The 26,020-nt window shown below is 49.7% G+C and overlaps 1 protein-coding gene and 1 long non-coding RNA gene across 2 annotated transcripts in view; one reads left to right on the top strand and one right to left on the bottom strand.

Annotated features, from left to right (window-relative positions):
- LOC116418965 overlaps positions 1–25,387 on the bottom strand; it is a 42,250-nt gene extending 16,863 nt beyond the window's left edge. The window contains exons 1-2 of the long non-coding RNA XR_004229193.1: positions 25,213–25,387; positions 24,216–24,415 (exon numbers count right to left, since the gene is read on the bottom strand). This is a non-coding gene — a long non-coding RNA (uncharacterized LOC116418965). The remainder of the gene's footprint in view (positions 1–24,215; positions 24,416–25,212) is intronic.
- Positions 25,089–26,020, top strand: part of TESC (tescalcin) — a 63,154-nt gene continuing 62,222 nt past the window's right edge. Inside the window, 2 exon segments of the mRNA XM_023204268.3 lie at positions 25,089–25,134; positions 25,227–25,641. Of these exon segments, the coding sequence (XP_023060036.1) occupies positions 25,341–25,641 (301 nt within the window). The 5' untranslated portion in view covers positions 25,089–25,134; positions 25,227–25,340.

Raw genomic sequence — 26,020 nt, 5'->3', positions numbered from 1 at the left:
TGTCTGCGCCCTGCCTGGAAAAGCCTGGGAGCACCAAGAGCGTGAGGAAGGAGCCAGTGGCTGTACGAGATGGCCCAGGTATCCCGCCAGCAGGTCGCACACCAAGGCTCTTCCCCAGCAAGGAAGAGCACCTGTTCCTATCTGGGAGAGGAGAGTCGTAATTTTCCATTTTCCTTTCCTGAATGAGTCATACGAAAGCAAAATGTGTTCCTAGCTTGTGTTACTACTTCTGTCATTGTGGGGCTGCACAGATCAAAGGCTGAGGGAGATGTGTCTCCCTTCCCAACCCCTTGATCCATTCTTTTCAAGATTCACTTCCCTCTCCCCACTTCAGAAGCCTCGTGTCTGCCTGGAGCCCACTGGTTTGCCTGGAGATGGTCTGCTGTCCTTTCATTTTAAATTAAAATGCTTCTGCCACTTGGTGACCCAGTGAGGTGTGGGGTTCAGGATGGGATATGAGGTGTTTGGCCATGCCTTACTGCCTTGGTGGAATGTGCCAGCAATCAACAAGAACACAGCAGTCTGGGAGAGGGGCATGGCTTCAGAAATACTGCCTTGGGGCTATTTGTAGACCAAACCTGGACTCCCTTCCTGCTGCCCACGGATCAGGACCAGCTATGCCTCCGTAGGTATAGAACCATCCAGTTTGTGAGCAACTTGCCATTTCTACATTGGTGGCTGTTTCTAACACCCCAGGAGGTTGACTCACTGAGTAGATGGGCAGGGTCTTAGGAAGGAAATCAGTTATTTGGCCTCACACTCTGGCAAATGCCCTAAGGTAGTCCTTTGAGTTCCTGAATTCAGATGAAACTTTCTCCTTCATCAAAATGAGCCCTGGGGCTCACCCCTTCTCTCACCCTTCAAGGTTCTTCCATCACCTTGTCCTGCTCTAGGGACCACCCTGGACCTCTGTGCCTCCCCGCCGCCACCACCCTGGTCCAAGCCACACTGTCTCTTACCTTGGCAAGTTCACCTGCCTCCTACCTGGTTTTTCTAAAATCTTGGAATGACTCCCTTGCTTAATGGCTTCCTGTTGCCCTTAGAACAAAGTCCAAACTTTTAAGCATAGTATATCACACTCCTGCACACAGACTCTGCCTCTGCCACAAGTTACAGGCTCCCTGACTTCCCTCCACCCTCCTGCCTCTGGGCCATTGCACAGGCTGTTTCCTTTGCCTGGAACTTACTCTACCTACATTCATATTTTTTGAGCTCCTACTATGTGCATAGCAGTATGCTAGGTACATGGAACATATAAAAGACACCCAGGCTACGTAGCCATGTTGGGCATGTAACAGTAATGGAGTCATGTTGCATTAGTCCGTTTCATGCTGCTAATAAAGACCTACCTGAGACTGGGTAACTTGGAAAGAGGTTTAATGGACTCACAGTTCCACATGACTGGGGAGGCCTCACGATCATGGCAGAAGACGAAGGAAGAGCAAAGGGACGTCTTACATGGCGGCAGGCAAGACAGCTTGTGCGGGGGAACTCCCGTTTATAAAACCATCAGATCTTGTGAGACTTACTCACTACCACGAGAGCAGTATGGGGGAACTGCCTTCATGATTCAATTCTCTCCACCCGGCCCTGCACCCGACACGAGGATTATTGCAATTCAAGGTGAGATTTCGGTGGGGACACAGCCAAACCATGTCACATATTTACCACATACTGTGAGCCCAGCACGTGCCAGGCACGCATATACATGTCTCTCATCCTCCCAGCAGCCCCGTGGGATATACTATGTTACTCTCACATTAGAGACAGGGGAATTAAGGCCCAAAGAAGGGCAGCTCAGATTACAGGGAATGACGGTGGAAACACATGACCTCTCTGCGTTCAGCGCAGTGCTTCTCAAAGTCTCTTCCTAGACCAACTGCAATCACTTGAGAACTTGTCAGGAATGCAGATTTCTGAACCCAGCCCCGCCAAATCAGAAGCTCTGGTGCTGGAGCTCAGTGACGTGTATTTTAATAAGTCCTGCAAGGGCTTCTGAGAGACACACTCAGTCATGAGGTATTTTATATACAAATGGTTTGATTTGTGAGCGTGGGGTACTGGTGGCCTTAAAGGCTTTCCTTTTTTTTTTTTTTTTTTTCAATTTTTAAAAACCAACTACAGTGCTGATGAGATTATAGTGACATTGTAAACCCTAAGTATAGTGAGATTTCAAGGCCCCTTTCCCCTCCACATAGGGTAGTATTCTCAAAGCCCAGATTCCCTGGGTCTGAGGACAAGGACACTGTGTTGCCCAGGGTGGCCTCCTGGGCTCAGATGATCCTCCTGCCTCAGTCTCAGGAGTAGCCGGGGCTACAGGCAAGCACCACCACACTCAGCTTTCAAAGCCTTGTGTGAAAGATTATTCAGGGGATACTTTATAGTTTTTTTTTAAGTATTTATTTATTTATTTTTTAATTTAATTTTATTTTTGAGATGGAGTCTCACTCTGTCACCCAGGCTGGAATGCAGTGGTGTGATCTCAGCTCACTGCAACCTCCACCTCCCGGGTTCAAGCAGTTCTCCTGCCTCAGCCTCCTGAGTAGCTGGGACTACAGGCACCGACCACCAGGCCCGGCTAATTTTTGTATTTTTAGTAGAGACAGGGTTTCACCATATTGGACAGGCTGGTCTCACACTCCTGACCTCAAGTGATCCACCCACCTCAGCCTCCCAAAGTGCTGGGATTACAGGCATAAGCCACTGTGCCTGGCCTTTTTTTTTTTTTTTTTTAATTAATATTCTATTTGTTACAAATATAAATTTGAAACACCAATTCTTCCCTAATACTTTGTGTTGAATTTATGAATATCCCTATTTTTTATATAAATAGACTGTAGTTTACAATCATTTAAAAAGGTTTTTTTAAAGCCACTTCAATAAATTCCCTTAAATACTTTGAGTGAACTAATGAATTTAATATATTTGATTTCTTCTTAAGCACTTGTCAGAACCTTCCTAAGTACTTCATTATGAATTTGTATACATCTAATAAGTTGAACTTTAAATAGGCAAATTTTAAGTTCTCTTAAAGAGTAGCGTTCTGTTTACAAACTTAATTTTAAGTTCTCATATAACTTCCAGGTTAAAATCTGGCTGACTCAACAATACGAATATACTTAGTACCACCGAACTGCACACTTGAAAATGGTTAAGATGGTGAATTTTATGGTACGTATATTTTACCACAATTTACAGAAATATCTGGCCATAATTGATTACTCAATTCATTTGAAATTGGGATCACAAGGTCTTTCTGTTAGATGATGCCAAATTCTCTTAAACATTTCAAACCCTTAAAATAGAAAGTATACCAATATATGTAGATTACTTTTCGATATAATACAGGACTGAAAAAAAAGGAAACTATGACTTTGCATTACTTCATCCTTTCTGTACTTAATGCTAAACCTTCTGGGATTAAAGATTCTGACTAAAGAGGCCAGGTGCGGTGGCTCACACCTATAATCCTAGCACTTTAGGAGGCCGAGGCGGGCGGATCACAAGGTCAGGAGATCGAGACCATCCTGGCTAACACGGTGAAACCCCGTCTCTACTAAAAATGCAAAAAATTAGCCGGGCGAGGTGGCGGGCACCTATAGTCCCAGCTACTCGGGAGGCTGAGGCAAGAGAATGGCCTGAACCCAGGAGATGGAGCTTGCAGTGAGCAGAGATCGCGGCACTGCATTCCAGCCTGGGCCACAGAGCAAGACGCTGTCTCAAAAAAAAAAAAAAAAAAATTCTGACTAAAGAAAACACTGTGCCATCCTTAGAAACTCGGCGGTGCCCACCACATACAGAATGCTGCAAATTGCTACTTGGCCAGGAAGGAAGAATGGATTTTTTTTCAAGGACCTCAGCTGAGCCCTAATTATAGTCACTGTGCTGATGGCAGGTATCAGGGCCCGTTCTCCCTCCATGTGGGGTAGTGCTCTCAAAGTCCAGATTCCCTGGGTCTGATGACAGAAATCCTAATTCTTCCCCAGTGTGACTCTCAGGCCTCCCCTTTCCTTTTAACCTCACCAGTGAATGTGCCATCTGCCTTTACTGCTTCCTTCTCTCCTGAATTCTTCCCCTACCACCTCCGCAAAGGACATGGCCCATAGAGATATTGTTCCATAGCACCCGCTGATCCTGCAGCTCCTGGCTTCCTGTTACTCTTACTCTTGTAGCATTTCAGAGAAGGAAAAGGTTGCTATCAGTTGAGGACAGTAGGAGATTTCCAAAAAGGAGAATGTAAAAACTGGCTTTGTAGGATGCCCCAACAGGAGAGAGGGGAGAAGTGAGGTGAAGGGAATTCCTTCTAGTCTGATGAATAAATTACTAGCCCAGGCATACCGTTTGCTTTCCCCTGCCTTTTCCTCCCCCCACCTTTTTGAGACGAAGTCTGGGTCTGCCCCCCAGGCTGGAGTGCAGTGGCACGATCTTGGCTCACTGTAAACTCCACCTCCCGGTTCAAGCATTTCTCCTGTCTCAGCCTTTCGAGTAGCTGGGATTACAGGTGCCCACCACCATGCCTGGCTAATTTTTATATTTTTAGTAGAGACAGGGTTTCACCATGTTGGCCAGACTGGTCTCGAACTCCTGACCTCAAGTGATCCACCTGCCTTGGTCTCCCAAAGTGCTGGGATTATAGGCGTGAGCCACCGCACCCAGCCTCCCCTGCCTTCTGAGCAGGCTGCACCCCCTGTTGATTGTATCTGTCTGATAGGGGCCTGGCAAGGAAGTTTAACACGAGAAATGCAGATCTCCTATTCCTGACTCCCTCCCGGAACCGGCATGTCACCTCCAGGCCCCCAGAGGCATTGGCCCTCCTGTGAATTCAACCAAGCGTGGTGTCCCATAGCAAATATGGAAAACGCCTGGAAAAAGCCACCAGATGGTGCTTCTCCACGCCAAGTGAGTGGCTCCACAATGACTAGGGGTGGGTGGGTGGTGAGGGGGAGGAGGAAAAATGTCAGGTTCAGCAGTTACCCTACTGGAACACCTGCTCAGGGGAAGACATTAGAAGAACCCTAACATCCATCAGTGGGGTAAGGGGACATTTATGCACATAAACAACCAGTTCAAGTCACCAGAGGATGTGTGCCAAAGATGAAGTTTTGAGAAGTCCCTAAGGTGACCTGGAGGGAGACGTGAGCAACCCCAGCCCTGGCACATCTTGGAGAGATCAGCTGGTCTTGGAGGGGGCCTGCCTTATCCAGGAAGCTGATAGGACTCACCCCAGTGTGGCCAGAGAAAAAGTGGGAGAGGGTGCCTTTATAAAAGCTCATGTCCTTTAATCGTCATACTACTCTACAGGGTAGATGCTGTTACTATAAACCCATTTTATTGATGAAGAAACTGAGGCTCAGTGAGGGGGCACTGAGCTGCCCAAGGTCTCAAGATGTTGGAGGAGGATGGTGGAGGAGGGTGGCTCCCCCAGCAGGGTCCAGGGAGTGATTTTCCTGCTGGTCACAGGTTCCCACAGGTGAGAAGCCTCGCTAGTCTTGATTGTGCCTGATCCCTCCCCATGCTCTAGGCGGCAGCAGAGTTTTATAATTGACTTGAGATTCCCAGTGGAACAGACTAGGGTTCAAGTCCTGCTTTGGCTGCTAACAGAGTGGGTGAATGAGGCCAGTCTTTTGACTTGGGGGCAGGGGTCTCTGTTTCCTGTGGATAAAATGGAGATAAAGGTCTCTCCTGGGAGATTATTTCCTAAGGATATCAGTAGCAACAGTAAGATAGTGACAGACACCCAGACGGCTGCTGGCTTGTGCTGTTCTAAGCACTTTGTGTGTTTCAGTTCTTTTCTTCTTTGCGACAGCCCAGGGCTGTCACAACTCTCATTGCCCTGGTTTTGTAGATGCAGTCACAGAGGCAAAGAGAAGCAAAGTGACTTTCCCAAGCTCACACAGTTAGGAAGTGGCAGAGCCAGGATTTGAACCCAGGTCGTCTAGCTGCTCTGGAACTGCCTGTGAAACTGCTTGGCGCTTAGCGCGCAGCTGGGCAGGCAGCACCCACGGATGGAAGCGTCCGTTCCTGAGATCATAACGTTTACAGGGCTCCCTGGGAGGGAGGTGCGCCCACCGCTGAGGCCCTTGGAACATCTTGCATTAAAGAAAGAAGTTCTTCGCCAGCAGCCCTGCACACTACCAGTTTCTAAGTTATTTATAAAGAGGCTGTTGAAGTCGAGAGACTTCTAACAGGCGGAGGTTTTTTTCTTGAGACTAAGAATAGTGGCTGAGGCCTGACGGGAGGTGCTTTCTGGTGACATCAGAGCATCCCAGCCTTGCCTCCAGCCAGCAGAAGCAGCAGTTTGGAGGGAGTGTGAGTTTTCTTCCCGCTCAGCCACAGCTGCCAGTTCACCCCGGTTCACTGAGGTGGCCCACCCCGGTTCCTCCAGACAGAGCAGCACTCAGCCTGGGCGCTGAGGCAGGTGTGGGACAGGGATGGGTGACCCCCCAACGAGCAGGCTTTAGCTGGAGTCTAGAGGCCTCTGATCTGCCACTTCCCCCTCCCACTCTTCGCTGAAGGGTGGCCATCTGGCCTGAACAGTAGGATGGGGACAAAGACCAGAGGCCCACAGGGGAGGGGCTGCGAAGTCCCTGGGCGGCCCTTGGATTTAGCTCCCTTTCCCAGCAGTGGGGGCGGGGGCAGAGTATTTTGCCATCCTGCTCACCCCAACCTCACCATCACCTGGGGGCTTCTAACAGGGACTGACCCCAGAGCACCCAACCCTCCCTGCGACACCAGAGGCTCCAGGGGAATCTTATGCACATCACAGTTTTAGAACTCTAGAACTTTTTTTTTTTTTTTCAGATGAAGTTTCACTCTTGTCACCTAGGCTGGAGTGCAGTGGTGCGATCTCGACTCATTGCAACCTCCACCTCCTGGGTTCAAGTGATTCTCCTGCCTCAGCCTACTGAGTAGCTGGGATTACAGGCATGTGCCACCACACCTAGCTAATTGTATTTTTAGCAGAGACGGGGTTTCACCATGTCGGCCAGGCTAGTCTGGAACTCCTGACCTCAGGTGATCTGCGTGCCTTGGCCTCCTAAAGTGCTGGGATTACAGGCGTGAGCCACCGCACCCGGCCTAGAACTCTTGTAATCTACAAGAAGGAGAATTTCAACCCAGAACTTGCCCAAAACCCAAATAGGTGACCATTGGCTTTTTTCTAGAGTGGAAATAAATTATGGGAATACAGTGCAAAGATTAAGTCAAGCCAAGGTTAAATCGTGGTCCCTACCAGGAGCTGTGAGCTTTTAGTGGAGATATTAGAGGAATGTGGGGTGGGGCTGAGGGAAGAAGGAAAGGGTAACAGTTTAAATGGGTAACTTAAAATGCTATTTGAAATTTGTACAGCCATTGTGGAAAACAATGTGGAGGTTCCTCAAAACATTAAAAATAGAACTATCATAGGATCCAGCAATTCCACTTCTGGGTATCTACCCAAAGGAAGTGAAATCAGTTTCTCGAATGGATATCTACACTTCCATGTCGATCGCAGCATCATTCATAGTAGCCAAGATAAACAACCCAAGTGTCCATCAACAGATGAAAGGATAAAGAAAATGTAAAACACACTCATAGGAATATTATTCAGCTTTCAAAAAGAGGGAGATCCTTGGCCAGGTACAGTGGTCACACCTGTAATCCCAGCGCTTTGGGAGGCCAAGGCAGGTGGATCACCTGTGGTCAGGAGTTCGAGACCAGCCTGGCCAACATGGCGAAACCCCATCTCTACTAAATATACAAAAATTAATTGGGTGTGGTGGCACACGCCTATAGTCCCAGCTACTAGCGAGGCTGAGGCAGGAGAATTGCTTGGGCGACAGCAAGACTCTGTCTCAAAAAAAAAAAAAAAGCGGGGGGGAGATCCTGCAGTTTGCAAAACCATGGCTGAACCTGGAGGATTGTTCTAACTGAAATCAGGCAGACATAGAAAGACAAATACTGCATGACTTCACTTATGTGTGGAATCTACGAAAGTCCAACTCATAGAAGCAGAGAGTAGAATGTTGGTTACCAGGGTTGGGGCAGGGGGAGAGGAGCGATATTGGTCAAAGGATACAAACCTTCAGCACAATATGAATAAGTACTGGAGACCTAGTGACCACAGTAGCATGGTGACTGTAATTAGTAATAATGTACACTTGAAATATGCTAACAGAATAGATCTCAAGTGTTCTCACCACACACACATATAGCATATAAGGAGATAGATATGTTAATTATCTTGAAATTGATATATTAATGAATATGTTATCATAGAAATAATTATAATCATTTCACTTATAGACATATAAATATCACAATATACACCCTAAATATATGCAATTTTTGTCAATTATAAATCAATAAAACTGGAAAAATAAATGTCATATAAAGTCAATAAAAAAATATGGTTTTAGGCCAGGCCCGGTTGCTCATGCCTGTAATCCCAACATTTTGGGAGGCCAAGGCAGGAGTATTGCTTGAGGCCTGGAGTTCGAGACCAGCCTGGGCAACATGGCTAGACCCCATCTCTACAAAACATTTAAAAAAATTAACTGGGCAAGGTGGTGTGGGCCTGTAGTCCCAGCTATTCAGGAGGCTGAGGTGGGAGGATCGCTTGAACCTGGAAGGTGGAGACTGCAGTGAGACATGATGGCACCACTACACTCCAGCCTGGGCAACAGAGGGAGACCCTGTCTCTAAAAGAAACACAAAAATACTGTTGCAGATTATTACTTGCCATAGGCAGGCTCTTATGCACAGTACCTTCCTGGGCATTTGACCATCGATAGTACACATAATTTCCTGTACTTGGTTAGGCACATAAAGCTCTGAGTGCCATACACTGTGGTCACCACAGGAGATTTTCAAGGGGTGTCATGGCTGCCCATGATTTTGACATTGCACCCTGGCTCCACTAAACTTTGCTCCATAAGCCTCAGTTTCCCTCTTTCAGCAGTGGGGTTTTCCCTTCTTACACCACATAGAAACTTGACAAGTCATTTTTTTTTCTTCAGACAGCGTCTTGCTGTATTGCTCAGGCTGGAATGCAGTGGCACCATCACGGCTCACTGCAGCCTTGACCTCCCAGGTTAAGTGATCCTCCCACTTCAGCCTCTTGAATAGCTGGGACTACAGGCCCACATCACCTTGCCCAGCTACTTTTTTTTTTTTTTTTTTTTTTTTTTTTTTGTAGACATGGAGGGCTTGCTATGTTACCCAGGCTGGTCTTGAACTCCTGGCCTCAAGCAGTCCTCCCAAAGTGCTGGGATTCTGGATGTGAGCACCGCATCTACTGATAGGTCATCTTTTAAAAATTCATCACAGCTGACTTTCAGAGAGCCCAGTACGCTTACTCACATGTGTTGTGACAAGAGGACAAGAGGAGATTCGTCTTTTCTCTTCTTTAAAGAAATGAAGCACAAGCCGGGCGCGGTGGCTCACACCTGTAATCCCAGCACTTTGGGAGGCCGAGGCGGGTGGATCACTTGAGGTCAGGAGTTCAAGATCAGCCTGGCCAACATGGTGAAACCCCGTCTCTACTAAAAATACAAAAAATTAGCCAGACACCTATAGTCCCAGTTACTCAGGAGGCTGAGGCAGGAGGATCACTTGAGCCTGGGGAGGCGGAGGTTGCAGTGAGCTGAGATTACACCATTGCACTCCCACCTAGGCGACAGAATAAGATTCCATCTCAAAAAATAATAATAAAATAAAAATAAAGGGCTAGGCACGGTGGCTCACACCTGTAATCCCAGCACTTTGGGAGTCTGAGGCAGGTGTATCACCAGAAGTCAGGAGTTTGAGAACAGCCTGGTCAACATGGTAAAATCCTGTCTCTACTACAAATACAAAAAATTAGCCGGGCATGGTGGCATGTGCCTGCAATCCCAGCTACTTGGGAGGCTGAGGCAGGAGAATCGCTTGAACCCAGGAGGTGGAGGTGCAGTGAGCCAAGATTGTGACACTGCACTCCAGCCTGGGCAACAAGAGTGAAACTACATCTGAAATAATAATAATAATAATAATAATAATAATAATAATAATAATAATAACAACAACAAAAGAGAGGAAGCGCTATAGAGAAGTGACTTGCCCAGGGACACGCTGCATTCGCCCAAATTCCTAAGGGTTCCTTTACTAGTCTTGTCCCCAAAGAGAGCAGCTCCAGACTGATTTACTTAGGAAAGGAAACGTTTCTTCCCTGAGGCCCTGAATGCAACCTGAGTTGAAAGAGGCAGAGATGGGCAAGCGACAGGCAGCCTCGGGGGAGCCATTGTGCCGGTGCCACCTGTGAGCCCTCCCGGCTAATGCACCACTCTCATTCAGCACAGCTGCCAAGCGCCTGATCTCAGCCCAAGGTCACACACCAGGGCTCTCCGAGAACACACTGTCGCACATGCACATTCAGACACACACCATGCCAGTGGTGCAGAATCACACCACTGGGTTGATTCGATTTGTGATTCTCTACCCTGTATATACCCTGTATATACCCTTTAAAGACACCACCACCTGGGCCTCCACCACCCCCCCAAAGAGTCTATTTTCATCTGCCCGGGATTAGAGCTCTCCAGGTGGGTCTCATTTGCAGCTAGGGTAGAGACAGTGGTCTGTCCTCAAACTTGACAGCATTTTGGAATCACCTGGGGGACTTAAAAACAGCACTGGCCTCCTGTAATCCCAGCACTTTGGGAGGCCAAGGCAGGTGGATCACTTGAGGTCAGGAGTTCAAGACCAGCCTGGCCAACATGGTGAAACCCCCAACTCAATTAAAAATACAAAAAAAAAAAAAAAAGCTGGGCGTGGTGGCATACACCTGTGATCCCAGCTACTCAGGAGGCTGAGGCAGGAGAATCACTTGAGCCCAGGAGACAGAGGTTGCAGTGAGCCAAGATCATGCCACTACACTCCAGCCTGGGTGACAGAGTAAAACTCCATCTTAAAAACGTTAAAAAATAATAAAAATGAAAACAGCACTGCTGCTGCCCTTCCCACCCCTCAGCCTTCATTCACATGGGGTCTGGGTATGGCCTGAGCATCAGGCATTCTACATACTCCCCAGGTGGTTCTAATGTGCTGCCAAGTTCAAGAACTGCTGCTCTGGTTCATTCTGCACCTGGGCTCTCTCCTTACAGCAGCAGATAGAGGGCTGTCACTTCCTGAGTCCTCCAGAAAGAGACTTGAGCCTCATGTTACTGCTTCTAAATATATATGCGTCTCGAGAAAATTCTATTCTCCTTGACTTCTGAATGTCAAGGCTGATCCAAAGCCATGGGCCTTCTGTCTGCGTCCTCCTGGATAGGAAATGAAGCCTCAGTGTGAGTGGCGTGAAAGTATCCCCCATTCCGCCATGCTCTGTGGACAGAAAGAGGGAAGGGGAACTTTGCAGTAATCCCATCTGTCCTCAGTTCTGCCCCTGCACCTCTAACTAGGGTCCTGGGAAGGAGAACTTCTGCAGGCGCCCCTGCTCCTGCGACCCTCCCCACCTCCTGCTGACCTACCCACAGGGGTGCCTCTGTGCTGAGTTCTCACCTATCCACACCCACCTTCCTCCACCTAGAAATGGACAGGCCCACAGATATCTGTGGCTGGGGTTGAGCCCCAGGCTTCATAAATATTCAGGCCTGTCTATACTTCTTCCTTCTTAGGGGCTGGGACCTGCCCCCAGGGGACAGGAACCAAATTGTTCTCCCCATCTTCTGCAGCACACAACCTGAGAACAACTTCCGTCTGCGGACTGTCTGGCCCATGCACATCAGCTTGTGCAGGGAGCCTCCTGAGAGGCCATCGTTCGCCACTGAGTCCCAGCCAGGCCCAGCAACTGCACCTGGAGCAGCAGGCCCCGAGCCAGCCGATGACCAGGGTCACACCTGTTACTGAGCACCTTCCATATGGCAGCACTTCATGTAAAATCTGTGTGCCCATTTCACGGGCCGCAGACGGGAACCAAGGATTGGAGGGGTGAAGTCACTTGCCTAAGGCCAAAGGCAGGACTTGACCCCAGATCTGTCTAGGTCTCTAGAGCAGAGGCTCTCAGATTTGAATGTACAGAGGAGCTGTTTCAGTAGTTCTCTCTCAGTAGGTTCCAGGAAACTGCCTTTTTCTTTTCTTTCTTTTTATTTTTTTTTTGAGATGGAGTTTTGCTCTGTCGCCCAGGCTGGAGTGCAGTGGCATGATCTCAGCTCACTGCAACCTCTGCCTCCTGGGTTCATGCGATTCTCCTGCTTCAGCCTCCCAAGTAGCTGAGATTACAGGCACACACCACCATGCCCAACTAATTTTTGTATTTTTTTATTTTTCTTTTTTTTTTTTTTTTTTTTTTGAGACGGAGTCTCACTCTGTCGCCCCGGCTGGAGTGCAGTGGCCAGATCTCAGCTCACTGCAAGCTCCGCCTCCCAGGTTTATGCCATTCTCCTGCCTCAGCCTCCTGAGTAGCTGGGACTACAGGCGCCCGCCACCACGCCCGGCTAGTTTTTTGTATTTTTTAGTAGAGACGGGGTTTCACCATGTTAGCCAGGATGGTCTCTATCTCCCGACCTCGTGATCCGCCCATCTCGGCCTCCCAAAGTGCCAGGATTATAGGCTTGAGCCACCGCGCCCGGCCAATTTTTGTATTTTTAATAGAGACAGGGTCTCACCATGTTCCCCAGGCTAGTCTTGAACTCTTGACCTTAGGTAATCTACCTGCCTTGGCCTCCTAAAGTGCTGGGATTAAAGACGTGAGCCACCACGCCCAGCCAGGAACCTGCCTTTTCATACCAGAATGCTGGAGAACCTGACCGAATCCACCCTTGCAGAGTCCCCCTGTGCCCCTGTCTCAGTCTCGGGACCTGATCTAGATCCAGCCAGTTATATCCTTGCTAAGTGACCGTTGTGAGCTTCTGTTTCTTCCTCTGTGAAAATGAGAGGGTGTGCCAGGCATGATAGCTCACATCTGTGATCCCAGCGCTTTGCCAAGGTGGGTGGATCCCCTGAGGTCAGGAGTTTGAGACCAGCATGGCCAACATGGTGAAACCTCAGCTCTACTAAAAATAAAAAAAATTAGGCGTGGTGGCGCACATCTGCAATCCCAGCCGCTTGGGAGGCTGAAGCGGAATTGCTTGAACCTGGCAGGTGGAGGTTGCAGTGAGCTGAGATCCCACCACTGCAGTCCAGTCTGGGCAACACAGTGAGACTCTGTCTGGAAAAAAAAAAAAAAAAAAAAAAGGAAAGGAAACGAGAGGGTAGAACTAGCCAATTCCAAGGGGCTCGTCAGCCCTGCCTTGAGCTCCCCAACTTTAGTAGAAGTTCAGCTGTTCAGCTCCTACGGAAAGGAGGGAGGGAGGGAGGGAGAACTCTCCAGGTTTTCTCCCCCTTGAAGGGTCCTATATCAGGTCAGAACAACGAACCTGGTGCAGGACTTTCACCTGTCCGTGCAGGCAGCTGGGACCCAGAAACCCTCAAAGCATTTTTCTCCCCTACCCACTAACCACGTGGTCTCCTTGGCACAGGTGAAGCTTCTACTTAAAGGGCAGCTGGGAAGCCTCCCGCCTTTTGTTCACATCCCACTCCTTTTTTCCTGTATGAAGGTAGGAAGCTGGTTGTGGTTCCCGTGTCTTCTCTCTACAGCCCTCCTGGGAGAGAGGGTTTGAAGAGACAGCTGAGAGCGGCCAGCTGGGAAGAGCACGCTTGCCTTGTCAGCGGAGAGTCGGTTCTGAGCTCTGCTGAGTCAGCGTGGTCAGACAGGGCTGGGGGGCCTCAGGGCTCGTGGGCCCCACCTCTTACCTCTACCATCTCCCACCCTGGCTGCCTGCCCCAGCTGGTCAAAATGGTAGGTGCCTGCTGTCTGCTTTCTCGAGTAAGCTCCAAATTATCAACTGCGCCAACTGTGAACCCCAACATATATTTATCATCTCTGCCTCCCAGGCACTCAGCTGGGTCTCACTGGTAATTGCAGTCATCCCAGGAGGGAAGCAGGGGAGGGAGGAGATGGCTGGGGCTGGGCCTCCCTGGCTAGGGAGGTGCCGGGGTGAATGAGGTGCTGAGATTGGCTCGCAGCTCCACAGCCAGCTGCATCGCCCCGTGGGGCAGCTGATGGTCCCCAAAGGGGGCCAACTCAGCATTCAGTTCCAGCCCTGCCACTTACTAACACACTGGACGTGTGGGCCTGCTGGGAGGCCAGACAGTCGAGGGGACAGCTAAGTCATAGCTTTTCCTCCTGGTCTGTGCCCTTTTGTGGTCACAGAGGTGGCCCTGTGGGAAGGATCTCCCTCCTTGCACCTGTGTGTGTAGTCTGTTCCTGCAGGTGTCCAGGGCCAGTGAGGCCATGAGAAGCTAGCGTCTTAGTCCAAGGGGGCTCTTAACCATCCCTTTCCCGGTACAGTCCTTGTTTTTTTGTTTTTTGAGATGGAGTCTCACTCTGTCGCCCAGGCTGGAGTGCAGTGGTGCGATCTTGGCTCACTGCAACCCCTGCCTCCTGGTTGGAACAATTCTTCCACCTCAGCCTCCCAAGTAGCTGGGATTACAGGTGTGCACCACCACACCCAGCTAGTGTTTGTATTTTTAGTAGAGATAGGGTTTTGCCATGTTGGCCAGGCTGGTCTTGAACTCCTGACCTCAGGTGATCCACCCACCTCGGCCTCCCAGAGTGCTGGGATTACAGGCATGAGCCACCAAACCAGGCCAATCCTTACAATGCAGATTCCTGGGCCCCTTTTACACAAGGAATCCTATGGCACAAAACCATTTGAGAACCAATGTGGCAGCCTGGGGTCGCTTTGCCAAGCCTCAGTTCTTTGTGCTCATAACAGATGTGAAGAATGTACATTCTGTAGTGTTGTCTTAGGAGGCAGCAAGGTTCACAGAATCTAGAAAGTGCTTAGTACTCTGCAAAGGGGAATTCCTCGGTCATTACTTGAAGCTAAATTGTGGCCATCTGATTCAGCAGATGGAAGAAAGGGATCTTGCACTTTCTTCCTGTAACCCAGGTAACCCCCAGTGGAGACAGGCACCTGTGAGAAGTATCACTGCTTCTCGGGTCAGGGGCTTGCACCCACCAGGGCTGTGTCATCTGCGGACCGTGTGAACTCAAGTGATTTGAGCTTCTATGAGTCTCTGTTTCCACATTGGCAACACAGTGTGATGAATTGCCCAAGCCTCTATCTTTGGCCATGACAGTTACGTGTTATACTTTGAGGGAAGCTGTACAGTTACTGCCACGTATAGACCCTCCTTGTCCAGTGATTCCCTGTACTCACTGCCCCTTGTCCGTGCTCTGGAAGTGATGCATACAGAAAGGAGAATGAATGACCCTAGGCACTATGTCCGTGGGTGTCAAAATGGGGTTGTCAACAGGGACTCAAACAGACCCTTGTACTCTACTGTTCACAGCAGCGCTATTCATAAGAGCCAAAAGGTGGAATCAACCCAAGTGTTCATCAACCTGTGAATGGATAAACCAAATGTGGTCTATCTGTGGAATATTGCTTAGTCATGAAAAGGAATGAAGCACTGACAGGTGCTACAACGTGGATGAACCTTGAAGACCTTATGCTGAGTGAAAGAAGCCAGACACAGATGGCCACATATTGTATGATTCCCTTTATATGTAATGTCCAGAATAGGCAAATCCACAGAGACAGATTAGTGCTTGCCAGAAACTGGAGAGGATGGGAGAATTGAGGGGTGACAGGCAGTATGGGGTTTCTTTTGGGGCTGACAAAATTGTTCTAAAATTGATTGTAGTGATGGCTGCATAAATCTGAAGATACGAAAAAATCATTGAATTGCGCACTTTAAATGGAGGCACAGTATGTGAATAGTATCTCAAAGCCATTACAACACACATACACATACAAGACCATCTCTATCAAAATCACCTGGAGTTCTCATGTAAAATGCACTCCTGGCTGGGCACAGTGGCTCACGCCTGTAATCTTAACACTCTGGGAGGCCAAGGCAGGAGGATTGCTTGAGCCCAGGAGTTCAAGCAGCCTGGGCAGCATAGTGAGGCTTCGTCTCTACACATAATTTAAAAACTAGCCGGGCGCGGTGGCTCACGCCTGTAATCCTAGCACTTTGGGAGGCTGAGGTGGGCAGATCACGAGGTCAGGAGATCAAGACCATCGTGGCTAACACAGTGAAACTCCGTCTCTACTAAAAATACAAAAAAAAACTTAGCCGGGCGCAGTGGTGGGCGCCTGTAGTCCCAGTTACTCGGGAGGCTGAGGTGGGAGAATGGTGTGAACCTGGGAGGCAGAGCTTGCAGAGAGCCAAGATCGCACCACTGCACTCCAGCCTGGGTGAAATAGCGAGACTCGATCTCAAAAAAAAAACAAAAAAAAAAACAAAAAAAAAACTAGCCAGGCATGGTGGTGTGCTTCTAGTCCTAGTTGTTCAGGAGGTTGGGGTTGCAGTGAGCCCTGTCTGCACCACCCACTCACTGCACTCCAGCCTGGGCAACATAGCAAGATCTCATCTCAAAAAAAAAGAAAAGGCCGGGCTCAGTGGCTCACGCTTGTAATCCTAGCACTTTAAGATGAGAAGCTGAGGCAGGTGGATCACCTGAGGTCAGGGGTTTGAGACCAGTCTGGCAAACATGGCAAAACCCTGTCTCTACTAAAAATACAGGCACATGGTGGCACATGCCTGTAATCCCAGCTACTCAGGAGGCTGAGGCAGGAGAATCATTTGAACCCGGGGGTGGAGGTTGCAGTAAGCTAAGATCACACCAGCCTGGGCAACAGAGTAAGACTCTGTCTTGAAAAAAAGAAAAAAAAGCATTCCTGTAATGGGTCCAGAATTACAGTTAGATAGAAGCAATAAGTTCTAGTATTTGATAGTAGGGAATCTGATAGTAAATAGGGAATTATAATTATAGTTAACAGTAATTTATATTTCAAAATAGCTAGAAGAGTAAATTTGTAATGTTCTCAGTACAAAGAAAAAAATGAGGTGATGCATATCCCAATTAACTTGATTGCTCATGACACATTGTATACATGTATCAAAATATCACATGTCCCCAAAATATTTGCTACTATGATATATCAATAAAAATACAAAAAGTAAAATGAAATGCATTCCTGGGCCTCCTGAGATAGAACACCTGGATCCCAGAATCTGAATTTAAATAAGAACCAAGGTGATTGCATGCACACAGAACTTAAATCATCCCTCTAGGGCTGGGCCAATGGCTCATGCCTATAATCCCAGCACTTTGGGAAGCTGAGGCGGACTGCTTGAGGCCAGGAGTTCAAAACCAGTGTGGGCAACATAGCGAGGCCCTGTCTCTATAAAATGTTTAAAAATTAGCCAGGCTTAGTGGTGTGCGCCTGTAATCCCAGCTACTCAGGAGACTGGGACAGGAGGATTGCTTGAGCCCAGGAGTTTGAGGCTACAGGGAGCTGTGATCATGGCACTGCACTCCAGCCAGGGCAACAGAGTAAGACCCTGTCTCAAGAAAAAAAAAAAAATCATCCTTGTAGAAAGTCTGGTCAACGCTGTCTCCTTGGCACTGCATTTTTCCAAGTGCAAACCCAGTGTGTGTATTCATTTCCTGTTGCTGCTGCAACAAATTATTATACCAAGTCAGTGGCTTATAAAAACAAAACTCATGCCTGTAATCTCAGCACTTTGGGAGGCCGAGGCAGGTGGATCACCTGAGGCCAGGAGTTCAAGACCAGCCTGGGCAACATGGTGAAACCCTATCTCTACTAAAAGTACAACAATTAGCTGGGTACGGTGGCGCCTGCCTGTAATCCCAGCTACTTGGGAGGCTGAGGCAGGAGAATTGCTTGAGCCTGGGAGGCAGAGGTTGCAGCGAGCCAAGATTGCACCACTTCACTCCAGCCTGGGGGACAGTGAGATTCCGTCTCAAAAAAAAAAAAAAAAAAAAAAAAGATGATCTTACGGTTCTGGAGGTCAGAAGTCCAAAATGGGTCTTGCTGGGCTAAAAGCAAGGTGTCAGGGAGCTGTGTTCCTTCTAGAGGCTCTAGAGGAAAATGTGTTTTCTTGCATTTTCCAGCGTTTAGAGCCTGCCTATCTTTCTTGGTGCCCTTCCTCCATCTTCAAACAGCAATGGCCGATTGAGTCTTTCTCATATCACGTCACTCTTGACTCTGACCCTCCTGCCTTCCTCTTTGATTTGGTTTGGTTCTGTTTGGAGCCAGGATCTCACTCTGTCACCCAGACTGGAGTGCACTGGCATGATTATGGCTTACTGCAGCCTCCGCCTCCCAGACTTTGGTGATCCTCTCACCTCAGCCTCCTGAGTAGCTGGGACGACAGGCAAGCACCACCAATGCCTGGCTAATTGTTTTGAATTTTTTGTACATACAGGGTTTCACCATGTTGCCCAGGTTGGTCTCAAACTGCTGGACTCAAGCCGTCTGCCCTCCTCAGTCCCCCAAAGTGTTGGAATTACAGGCGCAAGTCACCGAGCCCAGCCTGCCTTCCTCTTTCACATATAAGGACTCCTGCGGTTACATTGGGCCCACCCAGATAATCCAGGGTAACCTCCCCCATCTCAGGGTCAGCTGATTAGCAACCTTCATTCCATCTGCTCCTTTACTTCCCTCTTGCCATGTAACCTAACATATTCACAGGTTCCAGGGATTAGGACGTGGGCGTCTTTGGGGGCCACTGTTCTGCCTACCACACAGTCCTGTCTAATGGTGTAAGATGCCTCTCCCCAAATCACAAATGAATAAACAAAAGCATCTCTACCCGGGGCTGTTGCATTTCTACCTGAGAAGAGGTCCTAGCAGAGCCTTCCAAATGCTGACTATTCCTGTCTTCTTCGGGAGCTCCCACCCCCGTGGCCCTTGCCCAGCCTCCCCCACCAGGCTCGATGTAAAGTAAAGGAGAAGTGAAAATAGATTTGGGGCCCTTGCCACTTCTTTCTGGTTGGTAACTTTGTTTCTTGGACAATAATGCAGAGTTTGAAGCCCATCCAGGGACAACATTCCATCTGCCCCCTGCAAGTTCTGGTAATTGGTCACTATTTATAATTATATAAATAATAGAAAAACAAGTTCAAGCTGCCCTCCCCAAGAGCCCCAGTCTCCTTCTCCTATTTTTAGGCAGCCAGCCTGCCCCCCTATGGGGCAGCATCCCTCTGAGGTCTGGGCCACTCAGCTCCAGCCATGGGCTGAGGCAACGATGTTGGTGACAGCAGTGATTGTGCCACCCAGGAAGGGGCAAGGAGTGATTTTCTAACTTAAGGTTGAGTTTAAAGCTTTCAGAGAATGAAGAGAAGGAACTATTCTAAAACCCCCTTGCTGCGGTCATTCTCCCAAGACGAAACCTGATTCTGTAAGAACCGGGAGCCGGACAGAGATTTGAGTGTGAGTTTCATTGATGTGTCGCACTGGGAGTCACGGGGCCGGGAGGGATGGGAGGCTAGAAGAGACAGGAGAATCAGGCTGGCTATAAAGTCCTTGATATTCAACTACCCCCCACCAAAAAAAAAGGAACAGACAGTTGGGAAGCGTGTGCTCTGTGCCAGCCATTTCACCCTTGTTACAACTCTTCAATGATGGGATTGTGAGGCCTATTATACCAATGAAGACATTGAGGTTTGGAGTTGCAATGTAACCAACCGAATGGTACACAGCCAGAGAGTGGGCAGAGTCAGGATTCAACTCAGATCTGAATCTATCTCCTATAGCATGCCCACAGCTATGGGGGAAGATCAGGGTGCCTCAGGGGAAAAAAGATTGTTCAAAAAAAATCAAAAAGATAATTTTAATTTCAAAATGCAAATTGCAGATGAATCTCTGATCCCATTGACACGAAAACCAAGAGACATATGAAACCAACCTAAGGAGCCTGAATGATCTTATGAGAAAAGGCATCTGTGTTAGAGCCAAATCACTGACGCAGGCCACCTGTGCGGTCTCCCGCTCCCTGGACCTACTTTATGAGAGCATCACCGCACATTGCTTGTTTGATGTGGTTTAGGTGCAGTCTTCACTAAGAGGCCAAGCAAGATGATGTAACCACCTGATGAGTTCCTCCTGCCCGCCGCACAGACAAAAACCAATTCACTGAGACGACAGCATTGCAATAAAGAAAGAGCTTAATTGACACAAAGCTGGCCATCCTGTGTCAAATCAAATCAATCTGAAAAATTTGGAGGCTAGGGTTTTTAAAGGCTAGTTTGGCAGGCAGGAGGCTAGGGGAATGGGGGCTGCTGATTGGTTGGGGATGCAGTCATAGGGATGTGGAAAATGGTCCTTGTGCACCGAGTCCACTTCTGGGTGGGGGCCACAGGACAGGCTGAGCCAAGAGTTGAGGGTCTGGGTGGGACCATCCAGTCATCAGAAATGCAGGAAAAGACATCTCAAAAGGCTAATCTTAGGTTCCATAATAGTGAATTGGGGCAGTTGCAAATCTTATGTCCTCTGGAATAACAGCTGGTTGTCATTTAACTACGCCTGCGTCTTAGTGGAATTCAGGCCCCTCTCATCCTCCTAACCTGGTGTCCTTTTCTTTTCATTTTTTTAAAGAGACAGATTCTTACTCTGTCCCCCAGGCAGGAACACAGTGGTGTGATCATGGCTCACTGCAGCTTAAAACTCCTGGGCTCAAGTGATCCTCCCACTTCCGCCTCCTGAGTAGCTGGGACCACAGGCACGTACCATCATGCACAACTAATTTTTTATTTTTTGTAGAGGCAGGGTCTCACTATGTTGCCCAGGCTAGTCTTGAACTCCTGGCTCAAGCGATCCTCCCACCTCAGCCTCTCAAAGTGCTGGGATTTCAAGCTTAAGCCACTGTGCCCGGCTACCTGGTAGCCTTTCATTAGTTTTATGAAGGTCGCTTAGTTTGGGGGAAGGGCTATTATAATTTAAACTATAAATTAAATTTATCCCAAAGTTAGCTTGGCTCAAGCCCAGGAGCGACCAAGGGCATTTTGGAGGTTCGAGGCAAGATGAGGCTTGGTGAGATCAGATCTCTCTCAGTGTCATAACTTTCTGTTATAATTTTTGCAAAGGAAGTCTCAATGGTACTTAGAGTCCCCATAAATCTCTTGGTCAGTGGCCCAAATGCTAAGAAAAATGTCATGTTGCTCCTGGAACATTACCATGCCTTGGGAGTTGCTCCAAGCTAAACCATTAGAAGGGACAGGTGAATTACAGAAACTCCTCTTCAGACACCTTCAAGTCTATGCTCTGATTCTGGTTTACAATCCTTTGGGAACATCGTGGTTTTTCTATCAGTAAAATGGGGATATGCTGGGTGCCTCTCCTCCAGGCCCCTGCAGTGACTGGTACCAGCTAGCATACCATGATGTTCTGTTCACATCTCTTTCCTTGCAGACTTTGGGATCCCTGAGGTCAGGGACTGTCTCCTTCACTGTAGTGTCCAAACTCCTGGCACTCAATGGTGAATGCATGAACAAGTAAATGAACATATGGCAGTCAACTAGGTAGTAGTTTCCTGGTCTTGACTGACTTGCAAGAGCAAATGGTTAAATATTCAGGGATTTTAAGCCGGGCATGGTGGTGCATGCCTGTATTCGCAACTACCTGGAAAGCTGAAGCAGGAGGATCCTCTGAGCCCAGGAGTTCAATGCTAGCCTGAGCGACATAGTGAGACCCCATATCTAAAAAACAAAATTCAGAGATTTTGCAAGCCTGTTGTTAAATTATCAGTAACTTGAAATTGACTATGGTAGGAGTATTTACACACAGTCATTGGCAACTGCTGCAGATTAGGACTTCCTCCCCTCCTGCCCTTTTCAGAGAACTTGTTTACCAGCTCACCACTGGCTAGCACTTACTGTGTCAGGCAGTTTTAAGCACCTTCCATATATGAATCTGCATTTAACCCTTACAATGTTACATATATGAATCTGCATTTAACCCTTACAACATTATTGCCACTTTGCAGATGGGGAAACTGAGGATGAGAGAGGTTAACTTGCCCAAGTATGGTTTCATAGCCCTCTTTGACAGGAAGGTGGGAAAGTCAAGTGAAGACTGTCTTGGCTATCTCTGGGCTCAGCTGCCCTTTGTGGCATCACAGGGACCAGCTATATGAATTGCGGCCACCACTTTTAATCAGCTCCTCCGGGAGGAGGTCCTCTGGGAGAAAAGACGCAGTTGCCTGGTGACTAAAGTGTTTCCCAGTGCTCCAAAAGTCATGCTGTGTTATTGTGGGGGATAAAGCTCGCCCCCCACGGGGTGCCCCTCTTCCAGGGCTCTAGACAAAAAAATCCAGTGAGCCCTGGCCAGACCCCATGCACAGCTGCAGACCTCATTCTTGCTTCTTGCTTTGTTGACGCCTGCAGAGCCACTGGTAGGTTTGAATGAAAGCCATGACGTCCCGGAACAGGCAGCGGCTGGCTTTGTGTGAAGGGCGCCCTGCGATGTGCGCATCATTGCCAGAGGAGGGCAGAGCCCGGGCAGATGGTGGGTGCCACTGCAGAGGCCCACACAGAGACATCTGTCCACCAAGAATTTGGCTTTGCTGTATCCCTTCGGGACCACAGTTGGGGACAGTCCTGGACTTCCTGAAGCTCAGCTTTAGGCATGACAGAATCTCTCCAGGGGCCCATTCTGGTTTGAACATTCCATCTCTCTGTGGGCTCCATCACATCAACCCTTGTTTACCCATCAGATTTGTTACTGCCCCTATGTCTGTCTCCTCACCCCACCAGGAGTTCCTCAGGAGTGAAGGTGGCATCTTATTCCTGGCTGTGGCTCCAGGACCCAGCCAGAGCCCTGAACATAGTAGGTGCTCAATAAATGTGCAATGAATAAATGATTGAATGAATGCATAAATTGTGCCTTGGTTTTTTCTGCCTTCGTGCTCCTCCAAGGATCTCCTGATTACTTCTCCAAGCCTTGCAATTAGGAATAATCCTCTGTCATCCTACGCAAGACTTCCTCCTTCCCAGCTCCCTGCTGGCTGGTGATGGTGGCTTGTTTGGCTGTGGACCCAGGAGAGGGGATGAGGACTTTGAGAAGGCCTCCCTGAGGATGTGAATTTCCACTGAGGTCTGAAGAGGAAGTGGGAGTGGAAGAGAGTTTCAGGCAAAAGGAACAAGTACAAGTGCTTGTCTAGTAGCTAACAGCAGTCAGTGGGTCAGCGTAGACAGGTGATCTGGTAGGACAGGCTCCATCCTAGATACCAGGAGCTTCCTCAAGATTACCAAGGGACAGTGTGAAGCTATGTGCCCCTCTCCTTGTCCCAGGGCTTTTGTCCCCACTGGAGCAACTGTGCCAAGCAGGAGGGGCTGATGTCCAGAGAATGCCACTTCCTATCCCCTACATCAGACAGCTCCATCATTTAATCCTTGACTAATTTAACATAATAAAATTCCAGGAATTGACATTTTAAGTTGGAATAAAATTGCTCCCAGCAGCTGTATGTAATGGGCTGGCTCAGAGGCTCAGAACTCCCAGGGAGTACTGAGCCTCCTTTTCCTGATCCCAGAGGCCTGCCTGTTTCCAGAATCCTTCTAACCCGAAATGCAATCCCTAGATCAGCTGTCCAGCCAGCTCAGACCCGTTGATGCCCCACAGCCAACATCTTCCCACCTTGATCAGGTCTTGCACTGCCCTCTGGAGAGTGCTTTAAAATGCAGATTGCAGGTGCTGCCTTAGCTGAAGACAGGCAGTGTAAGGGGAAGCTGGATTTTCCATTTTAGAGACAGGGTCTCGCTTTGTTGCCTGGGCTGGAGTACAGTGGTGCAATCATAGCTCACTGCAGCCTCTAACTACTGGGCTCAAGCGATCCTCCTGCCTCATCCTCCCAAGTAGCTGGGACTTCAGGCACACACGATTGTGCCCAGCTCATTTTTAAAAAGTTTTAATTTTTGGTAAAGCTGGGGTCTTGCGATGTTGCCCAGGCTGGTCTCAAACTCCTGGGCTCAATCCTCCTGCCTCAGCCTCCCAAAGTGGTGAGATGACAGACAGGAGCCACTGCACCTGGTCAAAAGCTGGATTTGCAACCAGGAAGGGGCTGATTCTGCTGCTCTAGGTGGTTTCAGGACCAACCCCCACCCTCTACCTCGGGCTCTGAAAGTCACCTCCTGCCCCTGGAAAGGGCTGTGACCCTTGGCTTAAGCCTGTAGTCTGCAGGAATGAACAGCAGTTCTCAGCAGCCCCCGTCCCAGCAGCCTGTGAAACTGATGGAGGTAGGTCCACCCAAGTCCCCTCTGTGGGCACTGAAAAACTGCTGCCCCCTACCCTGTCCCCCTTCTCCCCCAACATTTACCATAGAGCCTAACGTCCAGAACAGACCTGATACCTGACGGTCATTGATGGTGGTGTTACTAAGCACTGTTGTTACTAGAGCCTTCAGAACAGGAGTGCCTTGACCCTGATGTTCTGCCCTGGCTGTGTGCCTCTCCAGGGGACAAGATTCCATAGTGCCCACCAGCCTCTGTGGCCATGTGCTGTGTCCATGCCAGGCCCTTTGGTGGACATCTCATTAATTTATCCTTATTTTAAGGAGGAGGAGTCATGTTACACAAGCAACAGCATCGGCCCCAGTTACCCCACCTGGATGGACAGCCAACCCCTTAAGCCATCTTAACCCAGAACTTCCCTAATGGGCGTGGGGACCACCAGCATGGCCCTCTCTCCAGCAGTTTGTCCCAAATGCAGTCTCCTGGGCCCGCTTTTTTTTTTTTTTTTTTTTGAGACAGAGTCTTGCTACGTTGCCCAGGCTGGAGTGCAGTGGCGAGATCTCAGTTCACTGCAAACTCTGCCTTCCAGGTGCAAGTGATTCTCCTGACTTAACCTCCGAAGTAGCTGGGATTACAGGCATGTGCCACCGAGCCTGGCTAATTTTTGTGTTTTTAGTAGAGACGGGGTTTCACCATGTTGGCCAGGCTGGTCTCGAACTCATGAGCTCAAGTGATCCGCCCGCCTTGGCCTCCCAGAGTGCTGGGATTACAGGCGTGAGCCACCGCGCCCAGCCCGCTCCTGCAGTTTGAGGTGCCCCTCAGCTGCTCGGCTGTGCAGGGCCCACAAGGGCCGCCACGTGGGTGTGTTCACCTCAGAAGGGTGCTGGGGCTTTCCTGGAATAAACGAAAGCACATGGTGCACTTTCAAATAGGATTATTATTACTGTTGTTCTCCATAGATTTAATTCATGCTCGCCTACTTCCTTGACTATCTAGGTGGAGTCTCCCTCCTGAGATCTGGAGGATGTAAGGTGGGATGGGTTGGGAGTGGGCCTAACACCTCCCAGGGGTCCCACCCCTCCTACCTACGCCCCCAACTTTGCTCACACCTGTTTCCTTCCAGATCCAGCAGGAGTGCGGAAGGGGCGAGGAGTACGTGGCCGCTGCTGCGCGGCCTGGGAACCCAGAACGGTGGGCTCCAGGGTCCCCTTCCCGGCGGTTTCCTGGTTGGGGCTGGATGCTCCCCGAGCAGCGCAGTGCGCGAAACCGGCGTGCGCTAGGACCGCGGCGCGCCGCCCTCCGCCGTTATAAGAGGCCGCGCTCCGGCCCCACGCGGAACCCGCGGCTCCCAGCCTTCGCTGGCGTCCCAACCCGAGGCCAGCGCTGAGGCCAGTCCCGCGGCCAGTCCCGCCGCTGCGAAGCCGAGGCCAGTGCGGGGCCTGAGAGGGACGCGCGCCCCGGGGCCCCCGCCGCGGGCACCATGGGTGCTGCCCACTCCGCGTCCGAGGAGGTGCGGGAGCTCGAGGGCAAGACCGGCTGTGAGTACCTGCGGGGGGCGGCGCGGGGACCGGGGCAGGACCTCCGAGCGGCCACTGTTGGGGGCCCCGGCCCGCCGCCGCGCTGTGTGACCTTGGGCCACTGGCGGGCCCTCTCTGCGCCTCAGTCTCCTCCTCTTTCAAATGGGTCCCCGCCGGCCACTTCGCATACTAAGAGACAAGCGGTGGCGGCGAGGACCTGTGCGACGATGCTCAGTGCCGCAGCCGCTCAGCCTCGGACTGGCCCAGGAACTCCCTGGCCGGGGGACTGCGGACCGGGGAGGGAGCGGGGCCCAGGCTTCCCAAGCGCAGGGCAGGTGCCTCGGGCCGGGCGGGCAAGCGCCTCAGGCAGCCCGGCTGGTGCGCGCGCCCCGCACCTGAG

This window comes from Piliocolobus tephrosceles, chromosome 10, assembly GCF_002776525.5.
Source record: "Piliocolobus tephrosceles isolate RC106 chromosome 10, ASM277652v3, whole genome shotgun sequence".
Taxonomy (NCBI): Eukaryota; Metazoa; Chordata; class Mammalia; order Primates; family Cercopithecidae; genus Piliocolobus; species Piliocolobus tephrosceles.
The sequence above is the reverse complement of the archived record's forward strand: the minus strand, read 5'-3'. Positions and strand labels throughout refer to the sequence as shown.